Here is a 20,424-nt window from a genome sequence, read left to right as displayed (position 1 = left end):
CTGCTGAAGTGAGGCTGGAGAAGCATCCCTAGAAGTTGTGACATACAAGACCCTGGGGGATCCCATGATGCATGCAGCAGGTGAGCTGGTGGTCAGCTCCACCAAGAGAATGCTCTGAGGCCACAAGTCCTTGCTGTGAGAAAGTCTCTGTGAGAATGACTGTTGGTTTGAGAGCCAACCCGGTAGAAAGCAGAGCAAAGAGAGGCACCCACTGCAAATGTGGAGCAAAAGCAGGACTTTCCCCTCCTGAGAGCAATGCCAGAGGACTCGGGGAATCATCAGCCTGCAGAGGACAACATCAAATTCCTGGAGAAGGCAGTAGCATCTCCACAGCATCTATTCAGAAGCCAATAAGCAAAGAGTAGCATGAGGTTCTTGATAAGTGGATGCAGCAAGATTTAAGCTGGAGCAATAGGATTATGAATGCTTCTTAAAAGAGGTGGCATTGCAAAAACCCCCCTCAGTGCTACTAAAACCATAAAGAAACCATTCCCTCACTGGCATGCTATTTCAGGGGAAGTATCCCATGGGGGTATGCAACCCACTGTGGCCTGAAGTAAGAAGGTCTGAATTAAATGGTTGAGTGCTACAGGTGAAAGAGATACGGCTGGACTAACAGAGGACAAAGTGACTTCAGGCTTCAAAAACATGAACTCTGGCTCAAAGCGAAACATACTCAGGGTCTAAGAAGAGTGAGCTGTTGGCTTTGAGGGTGGTGTGACTACCTAGAGCTATTAGAAAGCAAGGACTGCACTCAAAGAGGGAACATTTTGCAACCTTCATCCAACACCTTTTGCTAGAGATCCAAAAAGATGGGCAGAACTTCAGCATTTAAAGGGCACTGGAATTGCATCCAAAGTTAACTGGAGCAAATGGAGCATTGGCATGGAGCCAGCAGTGAAAACAGGGATTTTTACTACCTCTGGTAACTTCAAGACTAGTGGTAGGGTTGTGGATTAGAAGAGAAGGTGCACAAATACCAGTCATGGTAGATGTTGGTGAAAAACACCTTGAGAACCTCACAGTAATACCATGTGCAGTGCTGTCTGAGTGGGGTCTTGGACTGAAAAAAAAGGGAAAACCATGACTTTCTCAATGACTCGGTTACAAATTGTGGCCATGCCATTGTCAGCCATGGCTTGTACAAGTGACAAGAACAAGCTGAAGATCTTCTGAAGCTACTCAAACCACAAAATGCGTCACCATCACATTTCTGTCTGGTGCTGGTTAGCTATTACCAGAAGTGCTCGACTAACGCAGTGACAAAGTCAGCATCCTGTAAATGAGCTGTTATGCTTGTGTTGGTCAACCATAGCTTTGGATAAGACCACAAGGCTGCTGCTGTCTGAAAGGGCCCTCACACACTACATGCATCTCAGCCTATAAAGATGGTTGGTGATGGACCAGGAGCAGCAATGGCAGAGGTGGTAGATCAGCCTGAAAGACCCAGAGTCTTTGTTCCTGGACTTCTTGCTTCTGCAGAACAGAGCTGGGCTCACAAGGATTGAGAACCTCCACGTCTGAGTGAGGAGATGATGTGTTTCACCGCTATCTCCACAGGGAGCAATTTACTCTGGTTAGAGGTCCACAGCTCCCAAACTAGGGGTCATGACTCCAAACGGGATGCAAGCTATTCTGTGAGCTGTGAGACCAACAGAACCTCACTGCAAGACACAGGACTTGCAGCTGGGGTCACAAGCCTGGCCCCCAGTGGCAAGGTTTGGTAACTGCTCTTATGAAACAGCTGCTAGTTTTAGCTTTTGACCTAGAGATAGAAACAGGCTGTAGTAAGAACGGAGAGATGATCATGATTTTGTGCACTGTTGCAGTACAGTTGACAGGTAGCTTTTGGCAACGCCGTGCCAACAACACAACTGCTGAGAGCAACAGAAGCAGTGAGCTTAATTCCTACGTTTCTGCTACAAGACCCCCTGACATGAGGGAGCCACACCAGGAAGTTGCCAACAGGAAAAATCCAGGTGCTGTTCTGTTGCCATGGCTGGCCTACGAGATGTGAGCAGGTATTGAGGATACAGCCTATGAAGCTGGCAACTACCTCCTGGCCTGGATTAGCGGTGTGCTTCATAGACAAGCCTACAAACTTCACTTCATAAATCTACTGGATACAATAAATCATGGACTTAATATAGACATTGGTTTCATGGCATGTTGTAATCTGCTCACCATCTGATAACCCCAGGTAACCTGTCTTACCAGCTACATTCTTCCCCCTTTCCCTCCTACCTTTCTCTCACCTATTGTCTCCCAGGGCCTCTGATCTTCCCTGCCATGCATTTGCATTTTCACAGACATTTTTTTTCCATACTGGCTTCCATTCTACCAAGGAGAGAACACAAAGAAACTACAAACTCTCTGTGCCTGAAGATTGTACCTGAAAGCTTGCAAAGAACATTTTTTCCAACTATTTAGTTGGTCTAATAAAAGATATCACATTTACCTAAAGAACCATGTCTGTATACATATTGGCACTCTTGTCCCTGTAGCTATCCATGGCCTCTTGAACCGAAAGGAAGGAGTCTGGAGCATATAGGAAAGAACCCCTTGTGTAGAGCTGGCAAGTTCCTAGGTGCTAGTTCAGGTGTTGGCTTTGCTCTGTCATGCCCAAGGTAGTCTGAGCAGTGCCCCTCTCCTCACCCTGTGTTTGAGGGCCATCAGGGAGATAGCTGCTGACTGGACCTTCTCAGGGCAAGACTGTCCTGCACAGCGGGAGTCTCGTGCCCCCCTGGGGTACTGGGGAGGGGGCAGGCTGTGGGTCAAGATGGGGTGGGTACAAACTATGTGTATGCAGTGATAGGAGATCCAGCTGGTCAGCCAGTGGGGCTTACCTTTGTCCCGTTCCCCATACACCCGGGATCTCTCCTCCTCCTCGTCATACGGTGAGGGGAGCCTGGAGGGCTCGGCCACCCCGTAGTCATCTTCCTCTCTGGCAGGGGGAGGGAACAGGGGATCCTCAGGCTGGTAATACCTGTCCTTCTCTTCCTTCTCAGGTTGGACAGGGGGTGTTGCCTCCAGCTTTTTCTTTCCTGATGGCTTTTTGGTGGCTTTGGGAGGCTTCTCCCTGGGTTTTTTGGTGGGCTTGGGAGCTTTCTCTTTGGGCTTCTTGGAGCCCTTAGGAAGTTTCTCCTTGGGTTTCTTGGTGGGTTTGGGCACTTTCTCTTTGTCTTTCTTGGAGCCCTTGGGTGCCTTCTCCTTGGGTTTCCTGGTGGGTTTGGGTGCCTTCTCTTTCTTCCCTTTCTTTGGCTTTTCCTTTACCTTCCCAGGGGTCCCTGTGGAAAAAGAAAGAATCAGGCTCAGGTAGGTCTCCATGGCTAGGCCTCCTGCTTCTTCCCACCAAGGCAGTGAGGCACCCACCATCCCATCCCATCCCATCCCATCCCATCTCATTTTCTCTGGTGCCATCTATACCCTTGTGTGGCCCACCGACAGCTCTACCACAGCTCATATAGTCCTCAATGCTCATCTGAGTGGGACATTTCCCCACCCTTTGGCAACAACCCTTGTGCATCTTTAACATCCAGGAGCTTTCTATCACCCAGCCCCACCAGCACCAGGCCACTTGGCCATGAAGGTTTTCCTCCTAGTGGGCTGTCACATAGAACCACTGAGAAGAAGTGTTACAGTCTTACAACAATCTTACAACAGGGCTCCTAGGTGCTTAGGTAGTACAACAGCATGACAATAATGGGGTGTTTTCCCTGAAGTCCCCAGCTCCCAAAGTCAGAGGATTACACCAGAATCTCTGTCTACACAGCAGAGGAAAAGAGACATGTCTGGTTCTCTCAGTTGGAAAGGAGACCTTGAACACATGATTCCCCTGCAGTAGGAGTAGCCCAATGTTGGGTTTAACACTGTTGGGGTTTATGAGACAATCCCTCTGGCAAGGCCTGGAAGCCTGCCTCATGGCTTCTGAATATGGAGCGGAGCTCCCGGCCCCATCCGCCAAGTCATTTGTCTGGTGAGCCCGGCCTCGGCACATCTGCCAATGGAGGTGTCGCCCATTGTGCCAAGCTATTTTCATGAGCCCTCCTTGGCTTCTTGCTTGTTCCTTGACAGCATGTGGTGAGCGGCTGAAATGCCTACCCTGCTAACTGGAGGAGCTGGGTCACATGGGATCAGCTTGTGCTCCTTGATTGGGTTGGAAGAAAGCTCCATGAATTGGTTTTCTTGGGAGCTCCCACGGTGATAAAGTAGAGATTTGCTTTCTGGTAATGTTTTCCCTTGCCCCTTCCAGGGAGGTTTCTGTAGTGTAGGTAAACCCTCTTTCTGTCAGGGAGGCAGGACAAAACAGTATGCCCAGCTCTGTTTGGCACCACAGATCTGGCCCCTGTTGGAACCGAGCATGGAGGCTGGCACCCTGGGGCTCCAGAGGGGTGATATTGTTGGGCAAGGGATCTCAAGGGTCATCCAGTTTGATAAGGAGGAGGAAGTGGCTGAGATGAGGAGGAGACAGGTAGAGGGGAAGGAGCAGGGATGGGTTTTTGGTGCTCCCAAATGGAGCGAGAGTGACTTGTTTTCTCAGAGTTCTTGGTTTGAGCAAGGCGTGGCATGGAGCATGGCGGCTGCACCAGGTGCAGAACGCTCCAGGAGGTGATGCTATAAAGCCTGCTTTCATCCAGTACCACCTTGGCTTTCCTGCTCCCACCCAGGAGGCTGCAATCCAGGGCTCTGGCACACTCAGGAAAGACAAGAAGCCTGGCTCTGTGACTCAGAGACCCAGCGGCTGTTGGAAGGAGAGGGGGCTGGTGAGTAATGACCCTGTCACCCCACAGCTCCCCTGGTAGCAGCAGCCTCATTCCACAGCAGTGAGCAATGGCCTTCCCACGTCCTGTGGCAAGGGAGCACAGCGGGCTTGGAGCCAGAGCTTGGCAGCAGCATACCCTCTAGGCAGCAAGCAGTAAAGCATCTCCAGCCAGGCCCTGCATCCACCTCCATGGCTGGAGCTCCATCTCCCTGCTCCCTTGGCATGGGTCCTGGGTCCATGTCTTTGCTCCCAGCCATGACAGCCTGAAACCTCTGGGTTTATGACTCCAGAGCACAAATTCATGGCTGCGTGGGACAGAAGACTGAATGCACCAGAGACAATCTCCCAGCTTTCCTGTGGTGTACCCAGAGCCCTGCCCTGCATTGACAAGCATCTGACACTCACTAGGGGCTCCTTCTTGGTGGAGGGAGGCTAGGGATGCAAAACCTCAACCTGCTTCTCCCTCCCTCGTTGAGGAGAGCCCCCTCCCCAGAGAAGCCTGACTTGTCCCCACATTTCTGGCAGGCCTGTGGGGAGAAGGCAGCAGCCCCCACCTGGGCCCAGAGAAACAGCCATAGCCCAGCCACAGCGGGGAAGCCTCGCTGCTCAGGGTTGGGCCGGGTGCCAAACCCCTCATGGAGGGGCTCCATATGGAAATGCTGGAGGGCATATGGAGGGGGCAGCTGGCTCCCACAGCACAGGCCAGAGAGGCTGTGCTCCTATGGGTTCCTGTGTGTGGGCCAGAAACCATGTGCAAGCCTCTCCCCTCCAGCACCCCTCTACTGCTGCCCCCTATGTCCCACCATGGCTCCGCCAGCACCCCTTAATCCCCACCCAGAGCCCCCTGATATCCTTCCCTGGGCCCCCCTCAACTCTGTTGGTGCCTCTCAATCCCGGGGCCCAGGGATTGGCCCAGTCCTAGGTCCCTCTCAGCTCTCGGTGCCCTTCAACCCTGACCTGCAGCCCCTTGCTAGCCCAGCCCTGGACTCCTCGCAATTTCTGCTGAGGCCCTTCGGCTCTGGCCTCACTTGGGCTGCAACACAAAACCATCCCTTTTGGGCTCCCTCATTCTGCTGTGCCCCTTCCTCCACATCACCCCTCCTCTAAGCCACCCCACCCCATGGCAAAAAGGAGGTAGCAACAGGCAAGTAAGCAACCACAGCCTCTCAAACCAGCTAGGGCAATGCCCAGAAGCTCTGGCAGTGCACTGAAGCCTCTAGTGCCACTAAGAGCAGGAGGACTCGGCCTCCCCAGGATGAAAAGTTCAGGGGATTGTCAAGAAAGCCCCCACACACCTCCAAACTCTTAACATTTTGGGTTAAAATACCACCACAGTGCCTCCTGGGGGCTGTAGTTCAAGTGGCACCTGGGCCCCATTCTGGCTCTGCCCCTCAGCCAGACTTTATCTCCCATGATGCTCTGGGGTCATATGACCATTGTATCTCATGGCCTCTCCCAGAAGGGACATGGTGGGGCATCATGGGGGATGTAGTCCACACCAAGGGCACGAGCAAGGGACCCTTCCTGAGGGTCAAAACATTTTGAGGTTTTCCAGTGGAAATACAAAACTTTCCACTAAATACACCCTCTCCCCACCTCTTTTTTCCACCAGACCTGGACAGACACAGTTCAAAGTCCTACACGTGCCCCATAAGAGGTATCACACTGAGAATACCCCACAAGCTATAGCAGTGGGCCAGCCTCCAGTTGTCTACAGAATCTAAAGCCACCGAACTGGGCAGACCACTGGGAGGAGATGGGAGAATGCTTGCAGGGTCAGTGAGTGAGAGGTTAGGGGCAGACTGAGGCATGCAAAGGAACTGGAGAGAAACCACACACTTGCTGGGTCAAATGCATAGAGCGGGTGCAAGTGGATGAGGCAGGGATGGGGTCAAAGGCAGGCAGGATACAGATGAAGGAGGGGAGCATAAAGGGGTGGGATGCAGTCATGCCTGCCTCCGTCTGCATCTCAGCTGTCTCTAGGCTGGCGAGGCAGCAGCCATGCACACTGGGCAGAGCCTGGGTGGGGCGGTGGCCATGTGTGCATACACATGTGTGTGTGTATGCACACACGGCCACCTCCCCACCCTCGGCACTGCCCAGCTGTGTAGACTCCTTTGCATGACCCTGCTTTCTGAGTCCTGACTCTACTGCCCAGCTCCCTTCCTGCCCACTGCCCTCCCCAGCACCTACCCCGGGGAGCCCTCAGAAGCAATGGCCTGTAGCACCAGGTGGGATTGTGACCCTCTATGCCAAGGTGGCCCTGGCACCACTCACCTCCTTCCACCTTTATGGGGGTCCTGCTGGCCTTGTCCTTGTCCTTGTCCTTGTCCTTTCCTTCAGGTCTCAGCCTCCCCCCGGCCTCGGGGGGCTCCTCGGGGGGCTGGATATCTGTCTTCTCCTCGCCTTCAGGGGAGAGCTCCTTCAGGAAGCCTTGCAGGAATTCCTCAATCTCATCATCCGTCAGAACTGTCTGGAGCTGGGCTGGATTGGGCCACAGCAGTGCCAGGAGCAGACAGGGCAATGCCAAGCAGCAGGCTCTAACCAGCCCCATTTCCACCTCACACCCCCCTCACAGGGGTCCCCTAAAGCCCTGACAGGAGCAGTGGAGGTGCCCTGGTCCAGGGGGCTGCTCTCCAGCTCCAGATGGACAGGCTACCCCCTGTGATGGCTCAAGTCCTTGGGCGGTCGCAGGGTGCAGGGAGAGCTTGGGGGTCCTGGGCAGCCAGCAGGAAGGCACAGAGCAGCAGTTCAGCGCTGCTGTCAGGCTCCGTGTGGGATGCAGATGCTTCCGGCCCGCGCAGGAGGTGGAGCGGGTGGTGGAATGCACTGTCAGGGCTGGAGGGGGAAGCAGGAGCAAAGCTCAAAGAATGCAGCTCCAGCAAGCAGCCGGGCTTAATTCAGACCAGAAGGCTGTGGTTGGGTTGGCTTTGATGTCAGAGGCAGTCGGCAGAGAGCTGGGAGCCAGCAGGCCCTGCATGAAGCCCCGTGGCTCTGGGGACACTCCTTTGGAGAGGACTGACCCTCTCGATGGACTGGCAATGCCTGTATGGACTGGTCCAGTATGCCTAGCTGCTTCTCAGAGTTGAGAGCTGAGCCAGTTGGCCCCTGGCTGACACGCTGGGGTGCTCCCTCGCTGGGTTGTCTCCATGTAGCAGGGCTGGTATGCTATTCCCTTGTGTCTGGGTGGTCACCCCAAAGCCTCACTCTGCGCCCAAGCTCTGGCCATCCAGGGGCAAGAGGCTGCCTTGGTCCTGCAGCTCAGCGATGGACTGGTCCTTGCTTCCCCTCCTCAGTCTCTTCCAGATGTCAGAGCAAAAATGCTGGCAGCTGGAGAAGCTGTCTAGCCTTGCAAAGGAAACCAAGGCCAGCCTCTCCTTCCCCTTCGCAGAAGAGGGTGGATCAGAGGGCAGCCCATTGCTGTAATCCAATCCTGCCCCAGGCTCAGTCACAAGACTCAGCAGAGACTCAGAAGGGCTCCCATGCTGGCTGAGGTCTGCCTGAGGGAGCTGGTGAAGGAAAGCAGCCAGGCTACATCCAGGGGAGCAGTACAGGGTCGGCGGGTCCAACGCCTCCTCTTCTACAGCACCCAGAGAAAACCTGGTGCAACCATCTCTCCCTAGTGCAGTGAGCTATCTCAAGCACTCAGGAGAGCAGGGAAGCATGTGTACAAAGACCCAGACCAGCAGCTGGCTGGAAGCCATCACTCTAGCAGACACTGGGCCATGGAGTCACGTGCAGAGGCTGCCAGAGGATAGTGCTAGCACTAGAGGTGGGGAGGGGGCATCTTCTGAGCATGGCCACCCACATGCCAAGCCCAGACACACATATGGGATGCTGCACAGAGATTGTGGCTGGTCTGGAGATCTTGGTCCTTGCCATGAGCAGTGCTCCCAACAGAGCTTCGCTGAGTTTGGCATGTGTGAGGACACCTTGTCAGGGGCATCCAAGCATCCAGGCACACTAAGAATGCAGCACAGACTACCCAGGGCAGCCAGCAGGGCAGAGAACCGCTTCTCCCTTTACTGTTGGCTCCATAGCTCCTTTCCTGCATTCTGGGAGCCCAAGAGTCTGTAGCCCCAGCCTTGCCAACCAGCAAGGAGCTGCCTCAAGGCCATGGACTGGCTGGCTGATAACATGGGTCAGGTCGGAATGGGCGTGGAACCATCCCAGCTCCAACCTCCTCAAAGCTTTCGGGAGAGATGGAGCTGCCCGTGGCTGGGACTCACAAGTTACTTTTGCTGCAAGCTAGCACCAAGCTGCCCCTCTCTGGCTTCCTCCCTGGCACAGTCAGTCTATGCTCTACACGCTGGTATCTGGGCAGTGATTTCCAGGCTATACCTACAAAAATGGTCATGCTCGGCTGGGATAAGAGGCCTCTCTCCTCACAGGCCTTGTGCTCCGCTCCAGTCTTCCGTGTGTGAGCTGAGTCCGTTCCATCCTGCAGCAACCAGCCTGTCTCCCCTGACACTCCTTCCAAACCCACACTAGGGAGCCGGCGCGCTGTCAGGCACTGTGGTCACTCTGAGGGACACTGGATGCCAGCCTGTGCACAAACCACCATTAGCAGCATGACTGGCGGGAGACATAATGACAGCTGGGCAGCCTGGAGGAGATGTGGTTGCCTCGGCTGGCAGGGCGTCTGATGTGAGCTCAGCCTGGTCCTTTGCGGCACACAGCCTCCTGCCTTGACATGAGGATGGTGAGAAGAGCTGCTTCAAGCCAGCAGGACAGGCTGCCTCACCCCTGGCAGCTCCCCCCCACCTTGCCAAGTGGTTAATGCACTAACTGTGCCCTTAGGAGCCCTGATCAGCTCTGCCACAGATTCCCCATAAAGCTCCCTGCACTTCAGCTCCTCATCTCTTAACTGAAGGGGAAAAACAGAGGTGCAGAGGCCTGCTGCAGCAACGATTGTCTGTGCTAAGCCACACAGCACCCAACTGAGGATAAAGGCCATGTGTCCCTTTCATCCCAGGCCATCCAGAGCTGTTCCTGCAACCACTGACTAATTATGGGCCTTCACTAATGAAGGGGTGCTACAGGGATCTCTAGGCAAGAGACATGGGATCCCTGCAAGGCCATTATTAGTGGTGCTGGGAACTAGAGGGCCTCACCCCAAACCTTGGGTTGTGCAAAGGGAGGGAGATGTGGGCAAAGGGGACAAGTTCATCCCCTTAGAAATGCTCTGGCCGAGACTCTGGTTTCTTTGTGGGTCTTGCCATGGGCCACAAGCACAAAGCAGACACTGTTAGTCTGACCTTTTCAAAGCTGCTGGGCTCTTCCCACCTAGCAGATGGGAGCTGGAAGCATGGGGGGACATGATGGGAATTCTTGGGTTTTAAATATGGAAAATCTCTCCCACGTTTTAAATATGGAAAATCAAGATAGCAAGAGGCCTGAGCCAAGCCAGTGCAGGATGAAGGCACTCTGGGGACCTGACACCGAAGCCCCCCCAAATTCAGAGATTGCTCTTCAAGGCACTCTGTTAACAACACAAGAGCTGACTCCTACCCAGCACACGCCCTCTGTAAGCCTTTTCCTGGAAAGCATTAAGCTGAAACCTGGGACATGCCACCTCCACTTGCTGCCCAGATGCCATGCTCCTCACGGCACACTGGTGACTGGAACACCTTGACTGCTCCAGGCCTGGCTGTCAGCTTCTCACTGGCTTTTACATCTTACCTGTCACTTCCATGAGGAAGCCAGTCACTCAGGATTTGGGAGTGGTTCCCATCCCCACCCCGGACCCTGGAATGTGTCTGCTCACCGCGCACAGGTGTCTCGTTTCTTTCCACACCTGCTTTACTCCTGCCATAGGCCTGAGCTCCACTGGGCCTCATATTAGTGATGGACACACCCTGCTCCCTCTTGAGGCTTGGAAAAACCTTGACACCTGGACTTAAATGCTGGAAGCCACCCAACTGTGGTTTCTATGCCTTGAAGAAAAGGGTGAATGGTTCCTTTGTGTTACCAACCCCTTGTGGTCTAGTGCCCCCTGCTGCCCCAGTGCTTCCTCCTGCACACAGGGCAATGCTGGTGCCTTCTGGTTTCCCTTGGTGCCTTGGGTAGATCTGCTTTCCCTTAACCCCTTCTCCCCTCTAAAGGCTGGAGGTGTTTGACAACAGCTGAATCCTCCCTCATGCCCAAAGCAGACTGGCACCTGCTGGTGGGTCCAGTCAATACAGCAAACTTTCCCTCAGCCTCAGCCTCTCCAGTACCAACAGCTCCGGTGGGGGGGATTCTGGCCTTAGATGCATCCAGGTAAATACGCTGCTGTCATTACTGCAGATTTACACTGGTGTAACTGGGCTCAGCTTGCCAGAGAACCAGCAGTGCTTGCCTAGCCTTGGCAATTACAATGGAGTGTGCCTGTGTCCTATCTGCCCCTGCTGTCTCCTCCGCTGGCTTTTCTGTGGGTGCCTCTCATTTTCATGCCTTTATTCTCTTAGTTTCCCTATCTGAGGCCTCTCTGTTACACAGACAGGAAACCGAGTCTCCAGGGGGCTAAAAGAGAGAGCCAAGGTCCCACAAGGAGTCTACGGCACACCCAAGAATATAATCAGAGTGTCCCAAGTACCTGGGCCATCTGCTCATGTCATATTATCCTGTGCATCAGCCCACATACACCCCGTGCATCAGTAAAGGTCAACCCCTGCACCATCAACTCTCACCTGAACAAGTAGAAACCTTACCTTTACTGTAAACTAGCCATCACCATGGCACAGGTTGGAGCAGGAGGGGACAGACAGATGTGGTAGGCAGCAGTAGGCTTTTCTCTGGGGCACCTGGAAGAACAGAATTGAGTGGTTAGAGCCATGGCTACAAGCACATGGAGTTGGCATGCCCTGCCTCAGGGGAAGTGGCTAGGACTTCAGTGCATTGGAGATCCCAAATCCAGACCCAGAGCTGTAAGAAATCAGAAGGTCCTTCTTTGCAGGGAACCCTAAATGGAGAGGCATTTGGAAGGGGTGTATCTAGACCCCCACATCTCCTGGTTCCCACCACCCACGCACCTTCTCTTGGCCAGAGGATTGACCATGGGGTCTCTGTCTGGTCTGTGGCAGATTGTCCAGCCATGGCACAGGGCGGCTGCAGTGCCTGACATGCAGAAGGTGCCGCACAGCTCAGGGAGGGATGGTATCAGATCAGAACGGCTCTGCTTGGGGCTGTGGGGTCAAGCCTAAAGTTGGGACTGTTGCCTGTTCCATGGAGGGGGCAGGGCCGCAGCCTTGCCCTGCAGCCCCTCCTCCTCTGCAGCTCTGCCTCCTTCCCTCCATCCCCGCCTGCCTGCTTGAATGCTGGCCAGACTAAACCTTACATAAGCATTTGGGGAAAAGTTTGATTTGGCCAGAACCAGCGCAGCACTGGCTGGTGAGGGGGGCTGGGGCTGTGCATATTCCCCGCAGCCTGAAACTCAAGCAGTCTTGCAGGGTGGAGGCAAGTGCCCTCAGGTTGGAGCAGGCTCAGTGCTCGAGTCTGGGCGAGGGAGGAGGGGACGGCAGGGAGGGAGGGAAAGTGGGGAGGCAGCCACTTTAGCTAATGCCAGGGACTGCGCCATGCCCAGACTGGGAATGCAGCAAGTTGTGCTGAGAGGCAGGGACATGCAGATCAACTCTGGCACAACCCCTGGCACCAAACAGCTGGGCCCCGCAAGGGCACCTCCTGGGTCCTGCCTGCCTCACTGCCTGTATGCTGTGAGCAGCCAGTTAGGAGGCAAAGCCGTAGGTGGCAGGTCTGCAGAAGACCCCACTGCCATCTGGTGGTGTGAGGCTCACACAGATGTTTGCCTGTGAGCCTGAGCAGGGCTGGGTGCTGCAGAGGGCACAAGTCCCTGTTTTTCATTCGTTGTCCCAAGAATTCAGTTGTCCCCTTTTTCTGTAGCCTCCCTACCTAAAGGAGACTAATATGTAATTTTGTGGGCTAGGCCTACACTTTCAAAGGTAGAAAAATAGAGCTGCAGAGGGCACATGCTGGGGTGGGGGGAAGCTGGCGTGAGGCTACTGCAGATAGGGACATGAGCCCTCATGGGCAGAGGTTGGAGCCGGCTTTGGCCCCAAGGGAGATGCTCTGGACAGTACAGGCTCCCCACCCTCTTTGCAGTGCCCATGCACCCATGTGGCTAGACACAATACATGACACAATTGCTCAAGACCGCCACAAGAGATGGGCCAGGCTGGCAGCACCCCAGGGAATTCCCTGGAGAATAGAATCAGCCACTTCTCTGCTGTCTGGGGCAGAGAAAGCTGAGACTGCTGGAGCAACACCTCAAGGCCCCAGGTCTCCAGGGCACACTGCTAAGGACTGTGGGGAAGGGGTGGAAGACGCTTTGCAGAGGCCCAGCCTGCATCCAACAGGGGAAAGGTTCATCAACACAGAACAGCAGGACTGGGCGTGCGTGCATGGTATATGGCATGCACCTTTAAGGGGCCAGCAGTGGGATGACCCAGTCTCTCCCCATGATGCCCTGTGCGTGTGGTTTGTGTTGGTGGGTAGTTGTGGTTTTCCCTGCAAGCTGTGAGCATGTGAGTTGCTGAATCCTGTTCCTAATAAAGGTAAAGCTGCTGAACCCCGAAGGCATGCAGGTCTGAGTGCATACCCCATCCCTGGAACCCAATGGCATACAGTAAACATTATATGGTGTCAGAAGTGACCTGTCTCAGTGGAATCAGGATGCTGGTGACTAGGCGAGACTGGGGCACCTCATCCCCAAGCAATGTGTCCCCTGACATGGAGCACAGGCGACCATCTCCATGGGGAAGGGAAACAACACACTTTCCAGGACTCTGCAAGCAGCCTGAACCTTCTGACTTTACCTCGAGTGCTGGAGAATTTCACTCTGGGCCCCAGCCAAGGAGCAGGCTGTGCTGAACGTAAATCACTGATATCGGCAGGATATAAAAAAAACGGCTCCTTCCTAGCTCCCAGGGGACCCTGGGCCCGAAAGCGAGTTGCCGCTAAAGCCATCAGAGGTGATGCTAGGCTTTGGGCCTCCTGGGCCGCCACATGGCACTGACTAGGCCAGTCCAGACAGGAAGCAGAGTCCAGCAGGCTCTCTGGGTTTGCATGGCAGCCCCGTCCAGGCCTGGCTGCAGCCATGTGCTGGGGATATGATGTGCAGAGCGCTTGGCTTCAGCCTCAGGCATTCTTGCGTCGGAGAGTCATGGGGAAGGGGAGGGGGAGAGGGGATCTGCTGGCTCCAGCTCCCTGCTTGCAATGCTTCAGAGCAGCCAGGTCTGCTGCAGCGTCAGCTCAGGGCCTCCCCGGAGTCACTCTGCTATCTTGAGCCCCCTTCCCTTCCTGCCTGGCACAGATGTGGCTGCCCTGAGCTGGGAGGGGTCTCAGGGGGTTGGGTAAGCCCAATGGCGTGTCCTCAACAGGTAGCTCTCCATTTCAGGTAGCTCTCACCTGCCCGCGCCGACGGGGATGGATGCAGGTGGGCTTGGGTGCATGACCACTGCAGAGGCATCTAGCCCCTTGGACGCGATCCTGAAAAGAGCCCTGTTACTTCTTCAGTGGGGGGGCGGACAGAGCTCAGCTCTTCCAGCCCCCGGTACGTGCTTTCCCACACCTGCATCAGGCCGGCTCGGGAGGCACTCGCTCTCCGTAGCACAGCCAGACTGCCCTGTCCCAGCGCCGAGACCCGGCTGTGAACTCCGAGAAGCAAGAAATTGGAGCGGTCCCCGGGACGAGTGTGTTTACCGCCCCGGGCAAAGAGCTGCCTCTTTGTTCTGCTAGGTCAGGAGAAAGCGAAACAGCCTGTTGCCTCACCCCCCCTTCGGGGTGTTTACCGGATGTCGGTCTCATCTCGTTTAGGGATGGCAGCTGTCAGACCACAACTTATTTTCATATCAAACACGTGGGGGAAGATTTCACACAAAACAGCTTCTGGTGCTGGGAGCCAGCAAGATGCGCCCCCACGTGCACGTCCTCGTGACACTACTTGTGAGGGGAGCTACTCCAGACTAGGCCCTAACTGGGCTTGCATTCCCAGCCTGAGCCAAACTGAGAGGAAATGAAATGTGTGCTTCTCCCTCGAGCTGTTTCAAGTTGGCTTCACAAGCCCTGAGGTTTATCTTGTCTTTTTCCCATGAATATGTAGGTGTCATGTCCTCTGCAAGGCTGGGGGCAGTGAAAGTCAGTGCCTAACCCGGGAGCAAAGCCTCATGATTAGAGGGGATGGGGTTTCCATCCTGCTCCTGGCTTTCTCTGTGAATGCCCCCTCGAAACCAGTGAGACTCTTTCAAAACCTTTGGGGGCTTTCCAGCTGCCAGACCCTGACTGAGCAACGAGGCCTGTAGCTCAGCCTTGACTGTTCACAGGCATTTGGTAAACACTCGTTGCTTCAGCGGGCTGTGGTTTTCTCACAGCCACCTTGTGCGAAGCACAAAGCTACCACCGAAGGAAATACTGAGCAGCTCCTATTCACCACACGCTGGCTGAGCGGAAGCATGAGGGAAACGTGCCCTCTCCATCTCAGTCCTTCCCTTTGAGGATTTGCCCTCGCCCCTGGACCTCCAGGACAGCAGAGAGGTGCCAGTGTGAGGCTTAAAATGGAGAGGAAAAACCCTGCTGGCAGACTTTCCTCCACACCTTGAGGAGGCACGGGCCTATTTCTCCCTCTGCCGGGCAGCTTTCCTGGCACTCTGTCCTCAGACAGTGTGTTTTAGCCCCCTAGGAGTGGAAACCATTGCTCTCCATTTTAGAGAGGCCTCGGCTGAGCGGGCCAGCTCTCCCTGGGCTGTGTGACTGTGGCATACTCCAGTGCTAACGCGCCTCTCTTAAGGCCAGTCCGTACCAGAGGCTGGATTATATTGAGCTCCTCACTGGTCCTAGGGCAGGGGGTGAAAGTATAACGATACAATGCATCCTGAGCACCTCAAACCATCTCCCTGATAGACACTCATTTAGCCTCACGCTGCCCCGTGCATGCAGGAGTGGGTGTTTTCCTATGGGCATGGACAGTGCACCCGGCTGGGAAGTAGGAGACCTGGCTCTGGCATCAGCCTGTGAAGGGAGTTTCAGCGAGCCACTGGCCTTTTTGCACCACAGGAGGAAATCACATGGGAGATCCCTGGGTGGATGCCACTGGAGAGGGGACCCTTCTCTCCCCAGCAATCACAGCACGCTAACGCAGCCCCAACTCACGCCTTGAATGCACTCCTCCTCCCACTCCCAGCTGAGATCAGAGAAGTGCCTGAGGGACGCAAGGGGCTTTGATTAAAGCCAGATCTCTAGAGGTCCTTACATAACTGTTTGGCTGAGCTATCAGCTCCCGCCTGCTGTGGCTGCTCCGTGGAGCATGCCGGGACACAGGCGAGGGGGTCGGCGTTCCTCCGTACAAGGGGTCTGTGTCTGTGGGGCCCTGATGGTTATTCTCAGTCTCAGACGTGTGCCATGATTTTTAGCCTGTTCAGCCATGTGTAATGAGGGGTTTCCTGTTTGTTAGGGAATCACACATTTTGTAGTTCCCTTCCCTGAGGACAGGCCGGTGGGACGATCCCTTACCCAGGTCCAAGCCACTTCGTGCCCTCCTCAGAGCTGATGTCTAAGCGTCGTCCACACAGACGCAGCAGCATTTTAATACAAACCTGCTGTGGTTCACCTCATGCCATCCTGGGTGTGGATGCTCCCTGACTTAGTTTAGGTGGCACCTCCTGCAAGCTCCCCATGCGGGACCCATGCCCAGGGGTGTGAAGCTCCAGCATTGTCCCTTCACAGCTGAATTCAGCTCCAGCTGCTGCTCCACCTCCTGCTACTTCTGATCAAGGCAACTGGCAGCTTTACCCAAACCACCTTACTGTTTGGCATGGGAGGGATGCCACCGTCCCTCAGAACCTGCCCTCAGCCCATGCTCAGGTCTCAGCACCAAAGGTGCGGTGCTGCTGTGGGATGGTGCTCTTGCTCTCTCATTGCCTGGTTCAGTGCCGCCCCAATTCACTGCTGGGCTCTCATCTGCTCTCCAGCCTGCTCATGGGCTGGGGGCACTTCTGTGGGGCACATCCAGCGGGTCAACCCTGGCCCATCTACACCCACTCCAGCACCCAGGAGGCCATGGCCACCTCGCAGTAACAAGATGAGACCTCAGTCCCACATCAGGGACAAATTATCATGCCCTGGGGAGCAACCCCCTCATTTTATGTTTGGCTCTGTGCCCCTGATTTATACCCTAAGCAAGAGCAGCGGGCGACATCTGTCTGTCCACTCCTTGGACAAGAGCAACCATTTCCAGCCCCTCTGTGAGTCTGGGCTCTCTCAGGGAAACAGGCCTGAGGTGCCTCTGTGGTCAGACAGCAGAGTTACGGAGCAAACAGCTTAGCCCAGGCAGTATTTCTGCACAGCATGCCCTTACTGGACAAGCTGGGCTTTGAAACTGGTGTTGTTCCCCTCCCATGCAGATGTGCTGAAAAAGGGTTAAGCCACACTCCCATTAATATAACACTCTTCTGGGGTCATTTAAGGCACAAGGCCACAGAGAGGGGCTCAGCTGGGGTGCGGATGTCTTTCTGACTGCAGGGAACTCTGTGCATCCTGAGTCTCCCAGAGCCCCCTGTGTCCCTCTCAGCCCCCTGATAACTTCAGCCCAGGGGTGTCCCTGACCCGCGAGCCCCGTGCTGCTGTTGTGTTCCTGCAGCCTGTGGCGCAGCAGCTGGAAGCGTTTGGAGCTCTGTGCACTGCCAGGGTCCGAGCCCAAGTCCTGGTGACTAAGAGCAGAGGCATTTGCCATGCTGCCAGGGCTGCTCACATGCTTGGCAATGAGGCCTGGGGGTGGGCTTAGGGGAGGGCTCAGGGACAGGCTGCCTCTCTGGGCCCAGACTCTCCCCAGAGAGATTCTGACCCCTATACCCCAGCTCCCCTAGAGCTTTTCACACCTCCCCTTTTTGGTGGCCAGCAGCCACCTCTGTGCTCCCCCACTCCTGGGGCTAGGAAGGGAACAAACCCCTTCATGGGGGTGGAGGTGGGGAAGGCCTTAACCCAGCTGCAGAAGTCAGGGGAACCTGCGTGACCCCTCCAGACACACAGCACTGACCCTGGCACTGTCACAAAATCACCACCAGCCACTATCAGGGAGGGGGGGCAGGCAAATCCCCATGGCCTGGGGGGTTCTGCCTGACACCCAGAGAATTCCTGCCGCCGTTGCCACTGGTGCCCTGGGAAGGGCTGATGTGAAGGGCTAGAGGGGCTGGGCCTGGCCAGGGCTGGATACTGCTTCCAGGATATGCCAGCCAGCATGGCACAGGCCTCACCCATCTTCAAATCACAGAATCACAGAAAATGAGGATTGAGAGGGAACCTCAGGAGGTCACCTAGTCCAACCCCCTACTCAAAGCAGGACCAGCCCCAACTAGATCACCCCAGCCAAGGCTTTATCTAGCTGGATCTTAACCCCCCCTCCCCCCCAAGGATGGAGATACCACCACCTCTCTGGGTAACCTGTTCCAGTGCTTCCCCACTAGTGAGAAAGTTTTTCCTACTATCCAACCTCAACTTCCCTTGCTGCAACTTGAGACTGCTGCTCCTTGTTCTGTCATCTGCCACCACGGAGAACTGATGAGCTCCATCCTCTTTGGACCCACCCTTCAGGTAGTTGAAGGCTGCTATTAAATCCCACCTCAGTCTTCTCTTCTCCAAACTAAATAAGCCCAGTTCTCTCAGCCTCTCATCTTCCCTGCCCATCTCCCAGGCCCAGCCCAGCAGTGGATCATCATGCAAACCACAGAAACAGGGGTGATGGAGAAGAAACCCCCAGCCTGGAGCTGGGGGGCATCAGAAGCAGCTTTCTGAGCCAGGAAGCAGGACTTTCCATCTGCCTCTCAGCTGTCTCCCCAGGCAGTGCCTGCTTGCCACAGCCTTCTGGGCCCTGTCCCTGGAAACCCAACTCCTGTGCATCAGCTGTGGCAGGGGGACCCACTTGAGTAGATTGCGTCCAATGTGGAGCCTTGATGTTCCCTGTGGCATAGCAGCAGCATCTTGCGTGTGGGAATCCTGATGGGGGGCACTTCAAGGGGCTGGGCAGGATCTCACCCCATTGAGGGGGCAGTGACTGGGGGCTTCCACTCCCCATGGCTGCATCAGCTCTGGACAAAGGTCAGCAATGCGGGGTGGTCATTAGCACTAGCACGGTTGGTCACAGCAACCAGACAGACCCTCCACAGCTCCACCGTCTTCCACCTACCCTGCAGCCCCTGTTTCCAGGTCCCGGGACCCCCATGCACCCTGGTGCTGCCCTCCAGCTCGGTGTGGGGGCCGGCTGCCACCTAGTGGTGACGAGGGGGATGTGCAGTCTCGTACGCCTGAACTCCCTTTGCTATAAGACGTTGCAAACAGTGGAGAACCAGCCTGGCAGCTAAAGGGGTGATGTTCCTCTCTTTCCCACAGCAACCCCTGTTGTGCAGTGAGACAGAAACAGGCCCCCAGCCTGCAGGACCTGCACATGCCAAATCTCAAGGCCCAGCAGGAGAATCAATACCAATTTGGAGCATCTCCCTGCCACATGTTACTAGGGTGCCCTGCAGAGAACCTGGCTGGCTCTGGAAGATCCCTTAGGGAAGCATTACTGCCCAGCCTGCGTGCTGCATGGGTGATCTGCTTTGGACTGGGCAGATGCAGTAGTGACCATATGGGATGCTGGGCAGAGAATATGGGAGATACCCCAGCAAACGTATGCCTGGTGTGATGGCTGAGAGGCATGGGGACTGCAGCAGGCAGGGGGGTGGCAGCCAGGGTGAGAGGACTCGGGGGTACAGCAAGAAGCTCTGTTGTAGCAGAAAGCCCTTTTTCCTCTTGCCTGCAGTTGCTCTCGCCTCCTTGGATATATTTTTCCTCTTCTACTTTTTCTTCCTTCCTCTTTCTTTCACTTTAAGATAAGGAATTGTGTTTTGAAATTTGTGTGTGTGCATTTTGTATCTCCCCTTGTATTTTGGTATTTTTATCTATTTGTGTGGCATGGCATTACTTTTGTAGCTTATATTTTATACTTCTCACCTTTCAACTTTCAACTAAATGTATTTAGTTTCATAAGTAAGTTATACATTGTAACAATGTTAACAAGGGCAGGAATCAAACTGCCCTTCCCTGTATCAGGCTGGCCCCTGAAAGAGCAAGTGAATCAGTGATTGAATGTGTAACACTGTAGCAGCAGACAGCAATTAACACTAAGGAAACTGCAGATCAACTAACTGCAGAGACGTCCGAGTGGGTAAGGTAACTAGTAGGGTGAAAGTGCTAGACTTTAGGAAAGCTGATTTCAATGAACTCAGGCGATTAGTCAAGGATGCACTGCAGAGTAGGAGTTTTGAAGAGATGGGAGCCCAGGAAGGGTGGCTGTACCTTAAGGAAATGATCCTTTGGGCACAGAGGGAGACGATCCCGATGCGAGGAAAAAGAGGGAAAAGGGCCAGGAGGCTTCCTTGGCTGACCAGAGGAATCCAGGGCAGCCTGCAGACTAAAAGGGGAGCATATCAAAAGTGGAAACGGGGAGAGATTACCAAAGAGGAGTATACCTCCTCTGCTCGCACTTGTAGGGAGGCAGTTAGATGGGCCAAAGCTACCATGGAGCTGAGGATGGCATCCCAAGTAAAGGATAACAAAAAATTGTTTTTTAGATATATAGGGAGTAAAAGGAAGGCCCAGGGAGGAATAGGACCCCTGCTAAATGGGCAGAA

At 54.8% G+C, this 20,424-nt stretch overlaps 1 protein-coding gene across 2 annotated transcripts in view; it reads right to left on the bottom strand.

Moving 5' to 3' along the window:
• The window catches only part of AEBP1 (AE binding protein 1), a 20,526-nt gene extending 12,394 nt beyond the window's left edge, over positions 1-8,132 (bottom strand). For both annotated transcript variants that reach the window (XM_006031173.3, XM_006031174.3), the window contains exons 1-2: positions 7,040-8,132; positions 2,847-3,287 (exon numbers count right to left, since the gene is read on the bottom strand). In XM_006031173.3, coding sequence (XP_006031235.1) covers positions 2,847-3,287; positions 7,040-7,316 — 718 coding nt within the window. In that variant the 5' untranslated portion in view covers positions 7,317-8,132. The remainder of the gene's footprint in view (positions 1-2,846; positions 3,288-7,039) is intronic.
• Positions 8,133-20,424: the final 12,292 nt, after the last annotated feature.

This window comes from Alligator sinensis, unplaced genomic scaffold, assembly GCF_000455745.1.
Source record: "Alligator sinensis unplaced genomic scaffold, ASM45574v1 scaffold453_1, whole genome shotgun sequence".
NCBI lineage: Eukaryota > Metazoa > Chordata > Crocodylia > Alligatoridae > Alligator > Alligator sinensis.
This window is presented reverse-complemented; position numbering and strand designations above follow the sequence as displayed.